Genomic DNA, 19,653 nt, shown 5'->3' on the forward strand with positions numbered 1-19,653 from the left:
TCCATTACGGATCACTGGCATGTCTGTGTCAGTTCGAGTCTAGGATTCGGCCAATGTGGGTATGTGAGAAAGCTTGCTAGTAGATTCTCGTGGGTCGGTGGTTCTTCCTGGGGTTTTCCCGGGTTCTTCCTCCACCATTAATACTGGCCGCCATGCATAGCCTATCATGTGCTGAAAAATGGCATTAAATCCCACAACAACATCAACAACGAATTTGATACCATATGACCTGTAATGAATTAGTCACATTAATTTTACTTCCTCATGTTTAAGTTTAAAGATATTCACTCAGAACTTTACATTTTATCGGCCATTGACCTCAAATGACACATATAATGTGTTTTGAACTGTTCGGACAATATGTATGTCTCATGGAATCCTGAGAGTGGAAGGGGTATAAAGTTTATGCCATAATGTCCCAGAAGGGGTAAAAGTACATGTCCCATGAACCCTGGAAAGGGAAGGAGTGTAAAGTACAAAACCCATAGAGCCCTGGGATGAGGTGTATAATTTGTGTGTAATCTATAAAAAAATAAAACCATGGAAATCAGTACAACTTTGAATTAATTGTCATACAATCTAAATCTTGTGAAATATTAATTCATAGAGGAAATATATAAATATCTGAAAATACTACTCATGTTCAGACATAAAAAATGACAATTTACAGATTGTAAAAAGCTCTTTATGGGTCTGAAATAAAACACCATAATAGAGAAAAAAATGAGGACAGAGCTCTCTTGGTGAATATAATTATATAAACAAAATATTTGGAAATTACACTTTATGTGTATCAAACCACCAGACACAATTTCTATAATTCACTTTAATGTTTTTATTATTTACAAACTAAAAATAGTATCTATGCTTCAAGGATTGGTCCGAAATGGTGTCATGCAGTTTAAAAATACAAAAGTAAACCTATCATGCAATAGTGTTTTTTATCTCAACGTAAACAATGCTTTTACTGCTTTAGTTAGAGTTTACTTAATTATCTTAACTGGAATATCTAAAGCAAATTGCTGTAGAGTTCAACCTAGGGATACATACTGGAGTAGATATGATAAGGCTTCCAGCTTTAAAGTTGTCTCATCAGTGTCTATACTGGAGTAGATCTGATAAAGGCTTCCAGCTTTAAAGTTGCCTCATCAGTGTCTGTACTGGAGTAGATCTGATAAAGGCTTCCAGCTTTAAAGTTTACTCATCAGTGTCTGTACTGGAGTAGATCTGATAAAGGCTTCCAGCTTTAAAGTTTACTCATCAGTGTCTATATTGGAGTAGATCTGATAAACGCTTCCAGCATTAAAGTTTACTCACCAGTGTCTATACGGGAGTAGATATGATAAAGCTTCCAGCTTTAAAGTTGTCTCATCAGTGTCTATACTGGAGTAGATCTGATAAACGCTTCCAGCATTAAAGTTTACTCACCAGTGTCTATACGGGAGTAGATATGATAAAGCTTCCAGCTTTAAAGTTGTCTCATCAGTGTCTGTACTGGAGTAGATCTGATAAACGCTTCCAGCATTAAAGTTTACTCACCAGTGTCTATACGGGAGTAGATATGATAAAGCTTCCAGCTTTAAAGTTGTCTCATCAGTGTCTATACTGGAGTAGATCTGATAAACGCTTCCAGCATTAAAGTTTACTCACCAGTGTCTATACGGGAGTAGATATGATAAAGCTTCCAGCATTAAAGTTGTCTCATCAGTGTCTATACTGGAGTAGATCTGATAAACGCTTCCAGCATTAAAGTTTACTCACCAGTGTCTATACTGGAGTAGATCTGATAAACGCTTCCAGCATTAAAGTTTACTCACCAGTGTCTATACGGGAGTAGATCTGATAATAATAGTGTTACAGAGCAACAAAACGTTGTTTGTTTAAAATACATAACATTACAAATCAGACCATAAGAGGTTTATCCTGGAAGTATATGGGAAATGGGCAAGGCTCAAATCTTGGTCTTTGTGGTGAAATCTGGAATGGAAAATAACTTAATATAATATAGATCAGAACTTTAATTTTTTTATTTTCATTTTAAGTATATTTTTGTTTCAGGATAATAGTATGCATATAATTATCCAATAAGAATTAAATGTAGAGAAATATGTTGTATATGAACAATACTCTAATATCTGCATATGGCAAAGTGTGCTATGAAAACCATTTTAAAGAAAATTAAAAGGAAAGATATACCTGAATGTCAAGAAAATGTAGAAAGTACAACCAAATAAGTATGAAAAAGACATCAACACTGATTGTTTATTTCTAAATAATAATGTAGTTCCCTGTATTTATGGTATTATAAGTTTTTTAAAAATTTGGTGGTCAAGTATTTCCAGATGATAATTCATTACAAAAAATTGTGTTTAATTACAAAAAAATACTGGTATTTGTTTTTTTTTTTAAAAACTATATACTAAAGTTTTGTGTTTTATGAATTTTTATGGTTGAAATATTTTACACAAATAAATATGTCTTCAGAATCTTGGAAGCAAAACAAAGTGACAGTTCAAAATAGAATGTTTTGACTCATTTATCGTTGACATGTATTTTAAAGTCCTAGCATGATAAAATAAATCCTTTTTTTTTAAAGACTGTATATTTTATTTTGTAAAATTGACTGAATATACTAGGTACAACTATTGCAAATATTAATTCTGATTAATCTCCTGGTTTTGATTGGAGATTATATTTTCTATAGATTGAATTCTCTTTGGAAAAATCTCTGAAATGTTTTGTTTTCATCATGATTGGTTATAAAATTACCATAGACTTGCTGTAGCATAAATTGTATTAAGCTAGCATTTCATAATCGCCAATTTCATTGTAATTATTTGCAAATGACAAGTTTATTTACCATAAATACAGGATGAGAAAATGACAAATTTCTGTAGCAAAAAGGTTCTTTTAAAGTTGTTACTTAAGTTAAATAGGAAGTAGGATGTCCTTGACCAGTTTTGACAAAATGTTGTTGAAATTGACATATTTTGTCAATTTTTTTTATAGGTTCACTATCTTGAACAAGATTTTATTTCAAGCGTACTAAATATAATGATAAAAATAAATGTTCAGTGTTGATATTTTATTTATTCAAGCTTGCACAGACAGTAATAATTGATAAAACAGTACAAAAATTCCCCAAGCTACCAATTTACATGATTTTCCATCATATTTCAAACCATTTTTTTCTGGCAGCCTAATATATGATTGTACTAAAAGCATTTAAAATGTAAAAACTGAATTTTTCTTGGTTCCAGCTCAATTTTTATGATGAAAAATTCATGCATTTTGTTCACTGATAAATGTGGGGCTCTAGATTGACGTATATCACATATAGTCCTTTATTTAACATACTGTGATTTATTTCTGAAAATAATTATAACTTTTTTATAAGTCTTTGTATTTCTATCTCAGTTAATGTCTTGTCTTTTAGGTATACATCTCTTGGCTGCATGAACAATACACACCCCAACCCATCCTTGCAGTATATAGATGAAAGAGGTGTTGTCTGCTATAAGCCAGCGTATGAACTAGAGCTTGAGAGCCAAGAAAGAGATGGGAGGAATTGAGTCAAATTCATTTTTGTTGATACCAGAGTAGCAAACAAATTGCTAATAAACATGAATATTTTGGAGATAATTATAGATAGTTCATACCTTCACAAAAAGTAGTGTTGGTATATATAAAAAAGTTAAAATCGACATAAAAAGTATTCAGGACATTATATGTTAGACATTCATGTGGAAAGTGCAAGAGAGAGAGAGAGAGAGAGAGAGAGGCTTAACTGAGACCATTCTGAGTCTTTTCCTTGCATTTTGATCACATTAGCCTTACTCTCAGATAATTAAAAAGAGATTAAGAAAACACTGTGGATGACAGCAATGTGTTTGAACTCCATATATTGAAAACAAAACAAATCCAGCTTAGAAAGAAATACAAATTACAATAATAGTACTTAAGATGCTTTTACTGGAATGGTAATTTTACTTTGATATAAGAAAAGACTTGGCAGATTATATTCCATGTCAGAATTTGGATACATAAACATTCACTGGCAAAATAAAACCCCGGATTGGTTGTTTCTTCATTTCCAGTTTACCAAATCCTACCTATTCACAGAGTAGAAAATACTTGGTATGGTCTAAGGATAGTAATTATATTTATTCATGGAAAAAGGAGAATACCCCTTCTGTTTATTCATGGAATAATGATAATAATACTTCTATTTATTCATGGAAATGTTCAGAATACAATTCTAAGAAAGGGGATTCTCTGAGCAGTTGGACTAAATATATTCAAATACGATTAGCAATATATTTGTTGACTTATATTCAGAATACTGTATTTACTCATCACTAACATTAAACAAGGTAGACTTATATCTACCACTGCATAATGTGTTTGTAGATCAGAGTTTGCTTTATATCAATAACTGATAAATAGAATGGATGGTGGTGGTTCTGGCCCGTTATTCATGTAGCCCACAGCTGAGTGCAACACTTAAAATTAGATTCTTTTGCTCAATATGGAACCAGCTAAATTAAATATAGATACAAGGCATTTCAAGGTTGTGTTTAATCAGCTGAGGAATAACATAAATTTTGAGAGTTTATGAAAATAAAACAAGTGTGATGTAATTCAAAGAATGAAAATTTCAGATGGAATGAGCAGTCAAGTTGGAGTTGATGAATATGGGGTTGTATTTTCCAAATTCCAAAACTGCACACTTAGACTTGGCTTCAGATATTTTATTATGCACCAAGTCAAAAATGTATTAGAAAATTAAAAGTTGAAATTTATCTAGTTGAAGCAAAGAAAATTCTAAAAATTTAATGAAATCTAGTAGAATAATGTGTATTTGTATTTGAGTGTGCTTTCGTGTTGAAAGCCTGATTTGCGGTATAGAATGCACCTGTTATCTGGTTCTGTGCAGTTTGCTTGTAATCATAAATAGAACATGATGATGGAAACTCTGATTTGACAGAGAACAAGCACCAGTAGATCTGGTTCTGTGCTTTTAATCATAAATGGAACAAAGGTTTACAGCACTGATCTGCCAGTAAACAATGCAACAATAGATCTGTGCAATTTGCTTGGAATCATAAATAGAGAGGATTGTTGGGGGCCCTTGTTTGCTTGGAGTCCTAAATAGAATGGATGGTAGAGACTCTTATTTGTCAGCAAACGGTGCACCAGTCAATCTGGTTCTATGCCCTTTGCTTAGAATCAGAAATAGAATGTAGGATGGAGGCCCTGATAAGTCAGCTTACAGTGTACCAACAGATCCATTCTTGTGCTGTTTTCTTAGAGCCCTAAATAGAGTATTGGTTGGAAGTGAACAGTGTACGAGTAGATGGTTGGTTCTGTGTACTTTGCTTGGAATCATAAATAGAATGGATTGTGGAGGCCCTAATTTGACAGTAAACAGTTCACCATTGAATCTGGTTTTGTGCACTTTGCTTGGAATCATAAATAAAATGTAGGATGAAGATCTTGATTAGACAGTGAACAATGTACCAGTGGATCTGTTTCTTCTTCAAAATACATTGCCCAATCATAATACCATAGAAGAACTACTACTGCCTCAGAAATCCAGCCCTCTAAGGCTATAAACTTGTAGCTAAAAAGCTAAAAGTTATCTGCCTATCCCCCCATTACAGATGAATAGAGTAATCTCCCCTTGATATTGGTATTGAGGCCAAATCCTATGAATCCTATGAAACTGTCAGTTATTACTTCTGCTCATCAAGATTGCATGCTGCCTGCAGACAGAGATGGGGATCCAACAATAGTTTTTTGGGACTCTGTATTATGTTTAGGGCATCTACAAAGCCTTTGCAAGGAGTTCTTTCAGTTGCAATGTAGCACTTATTACTTGGTCCTCAATCTAAGCATTCAGTCAACTTTGTTGCACTCTTGGGTTCACGATGGAATGTAACAACAGGTTCTAATGCCATCCATTCTGGAGACTATACAATCAGTGTGACTTGCAAAAGATGTGACCTCATGTCCCTATTCAAACAGCTTCCAGAAGTTCTTTGATCGCTGACAACAGGCAACAAAGCAGCAGACTAATTATATTTTGGAGCAAGACATGACATCATGTGTTACCCTCCTTCTCATTCTCAATCTCCTTGTCAACAAGGACATCTCTGACTTTGTACCCTTTCAGGATTCAGTCAACCAGGTCTGGAATCATTGTTCAAGTAAAAAGAATGTTTTCTCAGTAAACGAGAATTGAATTGATGAAATGGTATGCTCCTTGCCTATATGGAGGAGTTCATCTGCTAGACATTCTCTTCACCGAGTTTTGCTCAATACGGCAGTGGACATCTTAGTCTTCGGTCACTTTATTCAACTCTCATAACAATGATCATGTGGTTCATTTGACCAACTCTCACAATCTGCAACAATATAAGGTTGCATCTCGAAGGTAGGGAAATCACTTTGGACTCGTGTCGGGGATACCTCTGCAATATAAGGTTGCATCTCGAAGGTAGGGAAATCACTTTGGACTCGTGTCGGGGATACCTCTGCAAGCACAACCTCTGGCAATCAAGATCACTATAGATGCAAACACAGAGGACTGGGGTAGGAAGTCTTCTACCATTTCAGAATGCCATAGGAGTCTGACCCCTAAGGATCATTATATACATATCAACTTCCTGGAGATAGAAACCATTTTAAAGATTTTCGTTGGTGGCAGGAGAAAGTGCACAGGAATGAAGAAATTGTGAAAGCTATGTTAAAATCCAAATCACACACACTTACCCAATCATAAAACACATACACCCTCCCAGCCTCCCTGCAGTTACATCCATATAGAGAACATGCCTTCTCCTCTAGTAGTAGCTGATGATTTCACATGATTTGGTACTAGTCCCATCATCAATGAGAGATCACTCTAGCTGCCACCTAGGTGGTAGAAAGCTTTAAAAATTTTTTGTCAAAAGTTTGTAGCCTGGGAGGGCCTGGGAGGGATGGATATGTGAGGTATTACAAGTGAGTAAGTATTATCAACAAAATAGATTTTACTTCAAAATTTGGTTTTCGTGTGTGTGTGTGATTTGGATTTTTAACGTAGCTTTAAAAAAATTCAGTCATATCACTACAATATCTGCAGTGACAATTTATAGTGATGTCTAGCACTGGGGCATCATGTCGTAGACATAAGGCATGATGCCCCACCCAGTCACATTATCCTGACACCAGACCGACCAGTCCTAACACTAACCTCTTAATGCTGAGTGCCAAGCGAGGCAACTATTAGTACCATTTTGTAAGTCTTTGGTATGACTCGGCTAGGGATCAAACCCACGACCTCCCGCATCCGAGGCGGATGCCCTAACCACTAGGACATCGGAGTCATTTTCTAGCTGATTGCTTAAAATCGTAAATAGAATGAATGATAGAGATCCTGATTAACCAGAAACATTTTACCAGTAGATCTGGTTCTATGTACTTTGCAGTTAGATGCATAACACTGCTCCAGTGGCTTAGTGGTTAGAGCATCTGTCTCCATTGCAGGAGGTCGTGGGTACTAACAGCAGCCTCACTTGGTGCTCAACATTTAGAGGTTAGTTTTAGGACTGGTCGGCCTGGTGTCAGGATAATGTGACTGGGTGGAACACCATACTACATGTCTGTGGCATGATGCCCCAGTGCTAGACATCACTGTAAACTGTCACATTGCAGACATCTTAGCAATATGACTGAATTTTTTTAAAAGCTGTGTTGAAAATCAAAAAAAACACACACACACCTACTAGAAAATACAGTACAACCTAAGTTAATACGGCATAAACAATCAATACCTAACACAGAGTATCAACGCACAGGCAGACAGTTGATATTCATTTACCAAATCAGCAAAAGTCAGAATATCGAAGCACAGGCCGGCAATTAGCACATTGTTTGGTTTTTATCATGTTTGAACTATGGCATATGAAGTCCTTGTGAATGGGAGTCAGTTTGTCTACTTCACTTTGATATCTTGATTGCATCAAACATTGATTGTTGACACATTTCAACTTTAGCTGTATGTGCGTCGAATAACGTGAAAAATGATGATTGCAAGTAAAATTGAATTTGTTTCCAAAACTGTGTCTGAATATGAAGAAGTTTGTAGTTTAACTCCTGATGGATAGTGTCAAGAAACAAATGCAAATTTTAACCTGAAAAAATGAAAGTGTCTGTTTTCTTTGTACACATGTCAAATGGCAGAGTGAATGCGATGAAATTGTTGGTCTATCCATCCATCCGTCAATCCATCTATTACCAATTTTGTTTTGGAACAATAAAGTTCTCTTAATTGTGTATGGCATGCAATTTAGGCAAGGAAGAATCTTAACAGTTTTGAGGTCAAAAGTTTAAAGGACAAAGTCAGTGTGACAGAGAAACTTCTAAACTTTGTTGATTACTTGCACATGTGGTAAAGAAGAGAAACATTGATTTCAGTGTCAAAATGTTCAAGATAAAGGTTACTGTGACTGAAAGAAGAATAATGGTTTCCACACAATAACATTAGTTCTACTTTACCTACCTGGCTTAAACTTTTGTGCATGGCATGACTATGAATGTCAGGAAGAAACCAGTTTACTTTGGGGTCAAAAGATCAAGTCACCTTGACTAAAAGATGAAATATGGTTTCTGCATTATATCAGTTGCCCGGACCAGATTTTATGGATGGCTTACACTTGGTGATGAGGAAGAAGCTTATTGATTTGGGGGTCAGTGGTCAAGGTTACTTTAGCTAAAGAAAAAAGTGGTTTCCACACGAGATTTCAGATATCTATACATAAGTATTAAACAAGGGGCAGGCATATAATGTGCCATTTATGGTACTCTTGTTAAATACTTTAAAATGCTATTTCATCTCTTCTATTGACTTTTTCAACATTGAAAATATTTCTCAGATAAGACATATTTTTAACATCAGAAAATGCTGTTTTCTAATATTAGAATTTTTTTATATATTAGAATATCATTTTTAATAAAAATTTGTTGATATTTAAAACAACTTTTTGTCCACAAATGCTTTTCCATGTATTTTATGGTACCTTAAATTTGATTCTGTATCATAAATTGTGGTGAATATATCACATATTCAAAATGTATGGTGTCATAAAATCAAATTTATGATATCTTACAATTGATTGTTTGAATGAATTTTTAGCAGAATTATAATACTGAGGAAAAAAAACTAAATAATAATGCTAATAAATATGTTAACACCTTTCCATTTGTTTGGACTTTTATTAATTGAAAAGTAAGCTCTCTTACCACCATTCACATCTTAATTCTGTTTTGGTATCCATGTTTGTAGCATTGTGGTATCATTGATGAATGAAAGCCTTAATACAGCGAATTTGCACCTGTTCCAGATAAAAGAGTCTGTATTTAACTTCCAAGAAGCAACGGTAGTTATTTTGTGAAATTTTTAGTCTTGAGACCACTATGTGCAGTAGTGAGTGTTCCAAGTGCATCATATAGATTGAATGTTTGTAGTTTTAGCTCACCTCAACATAAGGCACTGGGTCCATCATACGTCACATCACCTAGGCATACGTCACTGGGTCCATCATACGTCACATCAACTAGGCATAAGGCACTGGGTCCATTGTACATTTGTCACCAATGCATAAGGCACTGGGTCCATCATACATCATGTCACCTAGGCACAAGGCACTGGGTCCATCGTACATCATGTCACCTAGGCATAAGGCACTGGGTCCTTTGTACATCATGTCACCTAGGCACAAGGCACTGGGTCCATCGTATATCATGTCACCTAGGCATAAGGCACTGGGTCCTTTGTACATCATGTCACCTAGGCATAAGGCACTGGGTCCTTTGTACATCATGTCACCTAGGCATAAAACACTGGGTCCTTTGTACATCATGTCATCTAAGCATAAGGTACTGGGTCCATCATATGTCATATCACCTAGGCATAAGGCACTGGGTCACCGTACATCATGTCTTGCATCATACATTCATCAACAATTGCTCATTGAAACTCCAAAGAAAAAACACAAAGATAATTTAACCAAATTTGGCAAAGAGCATCCTGGCATGAATGGCTTTTAAATTTTTACCAATGATGCCAGTATGCCATCACATATAGCCACCATTAACTTCTCAAATGCAACAAATTTGATCAAATTTGCCAGAAAGAATACAGGCACTAGTGGTTTCAAAATTATTGGCAGACTCCTAGCCTACAGCTTGTAAATTTCCTGTCAGACTAGTTGTTTTCATAATAGTCTAATGGCTCGTAAAGTTTCAGTTTTCACCAGTCAGCATGTTTTTTACTCTTTCATGTGAAATGTTTAAAAAACTGAATGATCGTATGATATCCAAATTCTCGCAGAGTTAATTGCCAAACTCCAAGATTCATTGCAAATCTAGAAGGTTATAACAAGTCAAGATTTTTACAAATCGTATTTCAAGAATTATATTTCAGGGCTTATAAATCTTTACTGGTTTGTTAGCTCAACTGGTTGTAGACAAGGAGATCTTATGGGATGCTTTGTTGTCTGTCATCTGTCTGCCTGTTAGCATCAGTTTGTTATCACTATTCTTCCTAAACTACTTGAAGGGGGATTGCAATGAAGCTTACACACACACATAAATTTCATGGTCTAGTTGGTCCTAAATGACAGTGGTCTTGTTCACACATCCAATATGGTAGCCATTACAACCATCTTAAGAATCATGTTATCGCAACCCCTCCTGAACTGATGTTCATATCAACATGGGGTTTTCACTATCACTACTTGTTCTACATGAATGGTTATATCAACATGGGGTTTTCTCTGCAAGATTTCTCATGATGGCCAGTTGGTCCTAATAAAACATGGTGCCAGTCTGATGTTCAATAGGGTCACCACGGCAATCATCTGAAATGTTTAGTGCTACACCTGATGAAAAGAGGGTCATATCAACGTTGTTTGTCCACTAAAAGACTTCTTATGATGTCTAGTTCTTATGAGGTCTAGTTCTTATGATGTCTAGTTCTTATGATGTCTAGTTCTTATGATGTCTAGTTCTTATGAAGTCTAGTTCTTATGATGTCTAGTTCTTATGATGTCTAGTTCTCTAGTTCTTATGAAGTCTAGTTCTTATGTCTAGTTCTTATGATGTCTAGTTCTTATGAAGTCTAGCTCTTATGATGTCTAGTTCTTATGAAGTCTAGTTCTTATGATGTCTAGTTCTTATGATGTCTAGTTCTTATGAAGTCTAGTTCTTATGATGTCTAGTTCTTATGAAGTCTAGTTCTTATGATGTCTAGTTCTTATGAAGTCTAGTTCTTATGATGTCTAGTTCTTATGATGTCTAGTTCTTATGATGTCATTCTTATGATGTCTAGTTCTTATGAAGTCTAGTTCTTATGATGTCTAGTTCTTATGTCTAGTTCTTATGAAGTCTAGTTCTTATGATGTCTATTTCTTATGCAGTGTAGTTCTTATGAAGTCTAGTTCTTATGATGTCTATTTCTTATGATGTCTATTTCTTATGATGTCTAGTTCTTATGATGTCTAGTTCTTATGAAGTCTAGTTCTTATGATGTCTAGTTCTTATGATGTCTAGTTCTTATGAAGTCTAGTTCTTATGATGTCTAGTTCTTATGAAGTCTAGTTCTTATGATGTCTAGTTCTTATGAAGTCTAGTTCTTATGATGTCTAGTTCTTATGATGTCTAGTTCTTATGATGTCATTCTTATGATGTCTAGTTCTTATGAAGTCTAGTTCTTATGATGTCTAGTTCTTATGTCTAGTTCTTATGAAGTCTAGTTCTTATGATGTCTATTTCTTATGCAGTGTAGTTCTTATGAAGTCTAGTTCTTATGATGTCTATTTCTTATGATGTCTATTTCTTATGATGTCTAGTTCTTATGATGTCTAGTTCTTATGAAGTCTAGTTCTTATGATGTCTAGTTCTTATGAAGTCTAGTTCTTATGATGTCTAGTTCTTATGAAGTCTAGTTCTTATGATGTCTAGTTCTTATGATGTCTAGTTCTTATGATGTCATTCTTATGATGTCTAGTTCTTATGAAGTCTAGTTCTTATGATGTCTAGTTCTTATGTCTAGTTCTTATGAAGTCTAGTTCTTATGATGTCTATTTCTTATGCAGTGTAGTTCTTATGAAGTCTAGTTCTTATGATGTCTATTTCTTATGATGTCTATTTCTTATGATGTCTAGTTCTTATGATGTCTATTTCTTATGAAGTCTAGTTCTTATGATGTCTAGTTGGTCCTAAATAAAAATGATAATGATCTGACTTTCAATATGGCCACCACAACAACTGTCTTGAAAATATTGTTGTCTCTAATTGTCATTAATGGATGGTCACATCAACATGACGTTTTCACTAAAAGACTTACGATTATGTCCAGTTGGCCCTAAATGAAATTTTTTGCTGATCTGGTAACCAATTTGTCCACCATAACAACCATCTTTAAAATATTGTTATCACAACTCTAACTGAAAAGAAAGTCATATTGATACAGGATTTTTAATCAGAATTCCTTTTTAGATATCCAGTCAATCTTAAGTGAAAATGGTGCATATATGAAATTGAATATGGCCACTTCATAAATACTCTTGAATGGATGGCTGTATCAACGTTGAGGTTTTCATTAAAAGACTTGTGATGTCTAGTTTTCTTAAATAAAGATGGTTCTGATCGGATTTCCAATATGTCCACCACAGCAGCAATCTTCAAATCTTGTTATTTGTACTTCTAAATGGAAAGTCATATCTTGAAAATATTGTTATCTCTACCCCTCCTAAATGGGTGGCTATTTCAACATGGGCTTATCACCAATAGACTTCTTGTGATACCTAGTTGACCACAAATAAAAATGGTGCCAGTCATACATCCAATATGGCTGCCACAACTTCTTGAAAATCTTGTTGTCTTAACTCTCCCTGAATGGATGACCATTATGAGATGGGGTTTGTACCAAAACGTTTTTAGTGATTCCTACTCTGTCCTGAATGAAAATGGTGCCAAGATGACATGCAGCGTGTGCTAATTTGATATTGCTGAATCATTTCAGCGATGGTTTAAACACTTAACAGTTAAAAGGAAGAAAGGGTCATATCTTGAACACCTGGAATTTGTTTTTACCCTGTTGAGCATCAGTCCTTTTGAGGGAATCAGTCCCTTTGATGGACTTCTGTTAGGTTTGTAAGGCAAAGTTGTATGTCAAAGACTGTTAGTTTGTCTCTTCTGACCTTTCTTTTCCCCATTTAAGATATTTTAATATTTATGTTGAGGTGTGAGGTCATTGTGTATTGCCTAGTTTAAGATGCTGTGGTGTAGGGTAGCTGCTTACTAGTGGGCCAAGTAAACTTAAATGATCTTACATGAATCCTAACTGCATGAAATCAATAGGAAGATGATGTATCTTTTCAGAAATTGCAACTAAAATCTTCTAAACCAGACTTATGAACTGCTATGGTAGGAATAAATCTAGTAGTCCTTCTGACTACAAGGAATAAATCTACTAGTTCTGCTGTCTATAAGGAATAAATCTAGTCCTTCTGACTACAAGGAATAAATCTACTAGTCCTTCTGACTACAAGGAATAAATCTACTAGCCCTTTTGTCTATAAGGAATAAATCTAGTCCTTCTGACTATAAGGAATAAATCTACTAGTCCTGACTACAAGGAATAAATCTACTAGTCCTGACTATAAGGAATAAATCTAATAGTTCTAACTATAAGGAATAAATCTACTAGTCCTTCTGTCTATAAGGATAAATCTAGTCCTTCTGACTATAAGGAATAAACCTACCCGTCCTTCTGACTACAAGGAATAAATCTACTAGGCCTTCTGTCTATAAGGAATAAATCTAGTCCTTCTGACTATAAGGAATAAATCTATTAGTCCTTCTGACTACAAGGAATAAATCTACTAGTCCTTCTGTCTATAAGGAATAAATCTAGTCCTTCTGACTATAAGGAATAAATCTACCCGTCCTTCTGACTACAAGGAATAAATCTACTAGTCCTTCTGACTACAAGGAATAAATCTACTAGTCCTTCTGTCTATAAGGAATAAATCTAGTCCTTCTGACTATAAGGAATAAATCTACCCGTCCTTCTGACTACAAGGAATAAATCTACTAGTCCTTCTGTCTATAAGGAATAAATCTAGTCCTTCTGACTATAAGGAATAAATCTACTAGTCCTGACTATAAGGAATAAATCTACTAGTCCTGACTATAAGGAATAAATCTACCCGTCCTTCTGACTACAAGGAATAAATCTACTAGTCCTTCTGTCTATAAGGAATAAATCTAATCCTTCTGACTATAAGGAATAAATCTACTAGTCCTTCTGTCTATAAGGAATAAATCTAGTCCTTCTGACTACAAGGAATAAATCTACTAGTGTCTATAAGGAATAAATCTACTTGTCCTTCTGACTACAAGGAATAAATTTCCTAGTCCTTCTGACTACAAGGAATAAATCTACTAGTCCTTCTGTCTATAAGGAATAAATCTACTAGTCCTTCTGACCTTAAGGAATAAATCTACCAGTCCTGACTATAAGGAATAAATCTACTAATCCTTCTGTCTATAAGGAATAAATCTACTAGTCATTCAGTTATTAGTAACTATAAGGAATTTTTTTTTTAAAATTTAAGACTGCACTAAGACCTTTCAAACTTGTGAAAATGATGCCTATCAAGCTTCATATATGGCCTGCATTACTAAATTTTCGAAAACCAGCCTGTCGTCTATCAAAAATTGCTTTTTGTAAAACTTGTAATAAAAACCCACCAGACCAATTTCAGCCAAACTTGGCATATGGCATTCTATCACAGAGGCCGTGCAGATCAATATAATGACTTTGATTCACTATTATATATATATTAAATACTTAACTAATAACAGACTGAAAAAATTCCAACAACTTGTCTAAAAAGAACCATTAAATAATGTGCCCAAATCTGAAAGCCATTGGGGCCCCGAGTGGCCGAGTGGTCTAAAGCGCTCTTCGTTATGGATCACTGCCATCTCACCTCTGTCTGCGGCGGTTCGAGTCTAAGATTCAGCCAATGTGGGTATGTGAGAAAGCTTGCCAGTAGCTTCTCGTGGGTCGGTGGTTCTTTCCGGGGTTTTCCCGGGTTCTTCCTCCACCATTAATACTGGCCGCCATGTATAGCCTATCGTGTGCTGAAAAATGGCGTTAAACCCCACAACAACAACAACAACAACTGAAAGCCATTTATACAGTTGATTTTGATCTGCTATCATATATGGCCACCATTGCTAAATATAGAAAAACCTTTAAAAAAAATGACTTCTTTAGAACCACTGAATAAAACAGGACCAAACATTACAGAAAGAATCCTGGCATGAAGACCTTTAAAATTTGTCACATCAAACATCAAATCTGCTGCTATTACTAAAATTGGATTTTTTTAAATTAAAAAAAAGACATTTCAGAAACTACTCAGTAGAATTTGAGCACAATAGAACACATCATGGTACTAAGGACATTCATATTTATGCCATTATGTATTAAGGGCTTTCATATTTAAAATATTATGCATTAAGGGCTTTCATATTTAAACCATTATGTATTAAAGGCTTTCATATTTAAACTATTATGTTTTAAGGGCTTTCATATTTAAACCATTATGTATTAAGGGCTTTCATATCTAAACCATTATGTATTAAAGGCTTTCATATTTAAACCATTATGTATTAAAGACATTCATATTTAAACCATTATGTATTAAAGACATTCATATTTATGCCATTATGTATTAAAGACATTCATATTTATGCCATTATGTATTAAAGACATTCATATTTATGCCATTATGTATTAAAGACATTCATATTTATGCCATTATGTATTAAAGACATTCATATTTATGCCGTTATGTATTAAGAGCTTTCATATTTAAACTATTATGTATTAAGGGCTTTCATATTTAAACCATTATGGTATTAAGGGCATTCATATTTATACCATTATGATATTAAGAGCTTTCATGTCGATACCAGTGGTGTTGATTTGCCTTCAGATGTGGCTCTATTTAATAAAACTGGAAAATCCTTTTAAATGGCTTATCAAAAATCGGTTAACAGAATTTGACCTAATTTTTCAAAATCATTCTGGCATGAACGGATTTAAGGTTTGTACACATGATGCCAATCTGTCATCAGAATGATTACTTGTGGTAAAAACAGAAATATGTTGGTTTGAGTTTTTTTTAAATGTTGAACAGAGTTTAACCAAGTTTTACAAAACTTGTCTTAGCTTGAATGCCTTTGAGATTCATCATGTTGTCATTACTACAAAGAAAACACTAGTTAATACACAACTTTACAAAAAATGTTGAAAAGATTTTGAACAACTCTGACAAAGCAATATGTCATGGGGGGCATTTTCAGTACTGGACAAATGATGTGAGTTCAAAATGGAAGATGTGTTAGAATAGATCTAATGTGCCATGCTGTATATTGTAAATGGATGAAGATGTATCGACAGATCTAATGTTCCTTGCTGCAGGTTGTAAATGGATGAAGATGTATAGATATATCTAATGTGCCATGCTGCAGGTTATAAATGGATGAAGATGTATAGATAGATCTAATGTGCCATGCTGCAGGTTGTAAATGGATGAAGATGTATAGATAGATCTAATGTGCCATGCTGCAGGTTATAAATGGATGAAGATGTATAGATAGATTTAATGTGCCATGCTGCAGATTGTAAATGGATGAAGATGTATAGATAGATCTAATGTGCCATGCTGCAGGTTATAAATGGGTGAAGATGTATAGATAGATCTAATGTGCCATGCTGCAGGTTGTAAATGGATGAAGATGTATAGATAGATCTAATGTGCTATGCTGCAGGTCGTAAATGGATGAAGATGTGTTAGAATTGATCTAATGTGCCTTGCTGCATATTGTAAGAGATGTCTAATGGAGTTAGGGGCCATGCCATTTTTAGTTCTTGTCTGTAACAGCACTTTATCACATTATTGGTTATATCATGATTATGTAATGGGAGCTATGTGCTTTTCCCAAGAACACTACCAGGCAGCCAACCTTATCCAACCTTGGAGGGTATCAAACCCATGACCCTTAGATTACAAGACCAGTGCTCTGTCATCTGATCTAATGCAGCTCCATGCTGGACTCATGACTGAAAGAGTGCTGGTTTGAATGTTACCATGGAATTAGCCTGGTTCAGCTACACTGGTTTGTCCTTGGGCTAGGCACTTTATTCCAACTGTGTCAGTACTAAATGATCAGCTTGTTTTGCTTTGCCAAAAATCATCAAACTTAACACAAAAACATTTAAACTTTTTTTAATCTATTCACTCAACAGCACTTGACAAATTTCAACAAAAGACATGCTAGTGACCCAGATTTCTTGTCCAGCTCCTCTTGCATTTGGCATTTAGGCAGATGTCAGCTAGGTGAATGAACTTAGGCCCAATTGGGCCATGTGGTTTTTTTTTTATTAAAAAAATCCTAGCTAAGAATCAGATAAGATCAAATCAAATCTTTATTGTTATAAAGTTCAATTATAAGATTGTCACCAACATTAGATGAGCAAAAGGCAGTACATACACAATGGCAAGTGATCAGCATTTGAAATATATACAAATATAACCTACCAAGCCTTACGATAACAACAGAAGGTGTTGAAAACTTGTCAAATATAAATACTTTCAATGCAAGCGGACCAGACAACATTGCCAACTTAATCCTAACAAACTGTCAACCAAATTGTCGGTTGACTCTGGAAGTTTACCAACAGACTGGCTAAACACAAATGTAGCCCCGATGTTCAAAGAGACGTACACCATGCAGAACATTACCGACAAGTTTCCCTTACATCAGTTGCATGCAGACTTCTCGAACATATAATTTGTAATGATCTTCTTAACACCAGGAAAAATAATAGTCTGACTAAATTGAACCACGGCTTTAGATCGAATACTCCTGCGAAAGGCAACTTCTTACAACAATGCATGACCTACTTCAAAACAATGACTAAGGAATATAAACCGACATGGTGATACTAGACTTGTCAAAAGCACTCGATACTGTGCTAAATTACATAAATTACAGTTAAAGTTGGAAAATTATGGAATCGCTTGGACACTACTGCTGTCTAGATATGTTCCTGACAAAGCGACGCATGCAAGTGACTGTGGTTGGAGAATCATCCAAAGCAGTCACTGTCGACTTCGGCATCGCTCTGGGTACCGTGCTGAGACCACACATTTGCCACATTAATGACCTTCCAGACTATGAAATCTCAGGTCAGGTTGTATGCAGACGATTGTCTCCTTTACATAACAATTCAAAACCAGAGTGACTACCATATTCTTCAGAATGATCTCACAGCTCGCGAAAAATCGGCGACAAATTGGTATATGAATTTTAATGCCACTATATGCTCCTCATGAATATGACCAGTAAATCAGCGAAATCATCTCATTTCTACAATTTCCACATACTACAACTAGTCAGTGAAAACCCAAATCTTGGACTAACATTATCTGAAGAGTTCAAGTGGGAATTGCATATTAACAAATCGACCAATACAAACTCTACATTTGCATTTCTCAAAAGAAACCTCAATACCCACAGACATGCAGACGAACTGTCTATCTAGTATTAGTCAGATCCGTGTTAGAGTATGTTTTTGTCGTCTGGGATCCCTACTACACCAACGATATTAGCAGAGTCGAGAAGGTTCAACGCCAGACATCACGATTTGTTTCAGGTGACTACAAAAACCAGTGAAGCAGGATGTGTCATCAAAATGTTAAATGACCTGGGTATAATGACACTCCAGGACATGCGTAGTAGGATCCTACTGACATACCTCTACAAATTAGTTGAGGGGTTAGTGCTGGCTCTCTCACAAAATATATTTTTAAAATTCTGAAGAAGAAAAAATGACGTTTCTGACTCGTAAATTGCTTGGATGATTGCCATAAAACTTAGCACACATACATCCGTTCCATGGTCTAGATTGCCATAAACTGAACACATAAGTAGTGAATGGGGGCACCCTACGGACAATGGGAATTAGCATTAAAAACACCCTTGGGGCACTCTACGGACAATGGAAATTTAACATGGAGAAAAATCGTGGGGCACTGTACGGACAAGGGGATTTAACATGGGAATAAATCGTGGGGCACTGTACGGACAAGGGAAATTTAACATGGGAATAAATTGTGGGTCACTCTACGGACAAGGGAAATTTAACATGGGATTTTTTTAAAAATTTTAAAAAATTTTTTTTAAAAAAAGGGGTAGGCAATGGAAAGGCTATCTCTTTTCGAGAAATATGGCTGGCCCTGAAAAGGGCCTTTGGGTTTTATGTTAATGTATTCATTAACATAAATGGCACCGCATTGGTCTTCTTCTTGTCCTTAGGCTGCGTCTTACTGTTGGTCCGTACATCAGCACTCTTTTCAGGCATCCTTGTCTTTCGACGTAGATCCTACGTATCCACAGGCTGGTGTTTGTCCTGTGGACAACGGTCCACTTCGATCGGACATACATGAGCAAGTCTGTCCGAAACATCATGGAAGACACAAGGGTGGATGACTCAACTGTAGTCCACATCTTGAAGCGACGAGA

At 35.3% G+C, this 19,653-nt stretch overlaps 1 protein-coding gene across 1 annotated transcript in view; it reads left to right on the forward strand.

Moving 5' to 3' along the window:
- The window catches only part of LOC149785166 (bifunctional FAD diphosphatase/FAD synthase-like), a 48,170-nt gene extending 38,930 nt beyond the window's left edge, over positions 1–9,240 (forward strand). Inside the window, exons 13-14 of the mRNA XM_089978957.1 lie at positions 3,437–6,422; positions 6,486–9,240. Of these exons, the coding sequence (XP_089835083.1) occupies positions 3,437–3,572 (136 nt within the window). The 3' untranslated portion in view covers positions 3,573–6,422; positions 6,486–9,240. The remainder of the gene's footprint in view (positions 1–3,436; positions 6,423–6,485) is intronic.
- The last annotated feature ends 10,413 nt before the right edge of the window (positions 9,241–19,653 follow it).

Source organism: Sinohyriopsis cumingii, chromosome 13 (genome assembly GCF_028554795.1).
Source record: "Sinohyriopsis cumingii isolate HCF-2022 chromosome 13, ASM2855479v2, whole genome shotgun sequence".
Taxonomy (NCBI): domain Eukaryota; kingdom Metazoa; phylum Mollusca; class Bivalvia; order Unionida; family Unionidae; genus Sinohyriopsis; species Sinohyriopsis cumingii.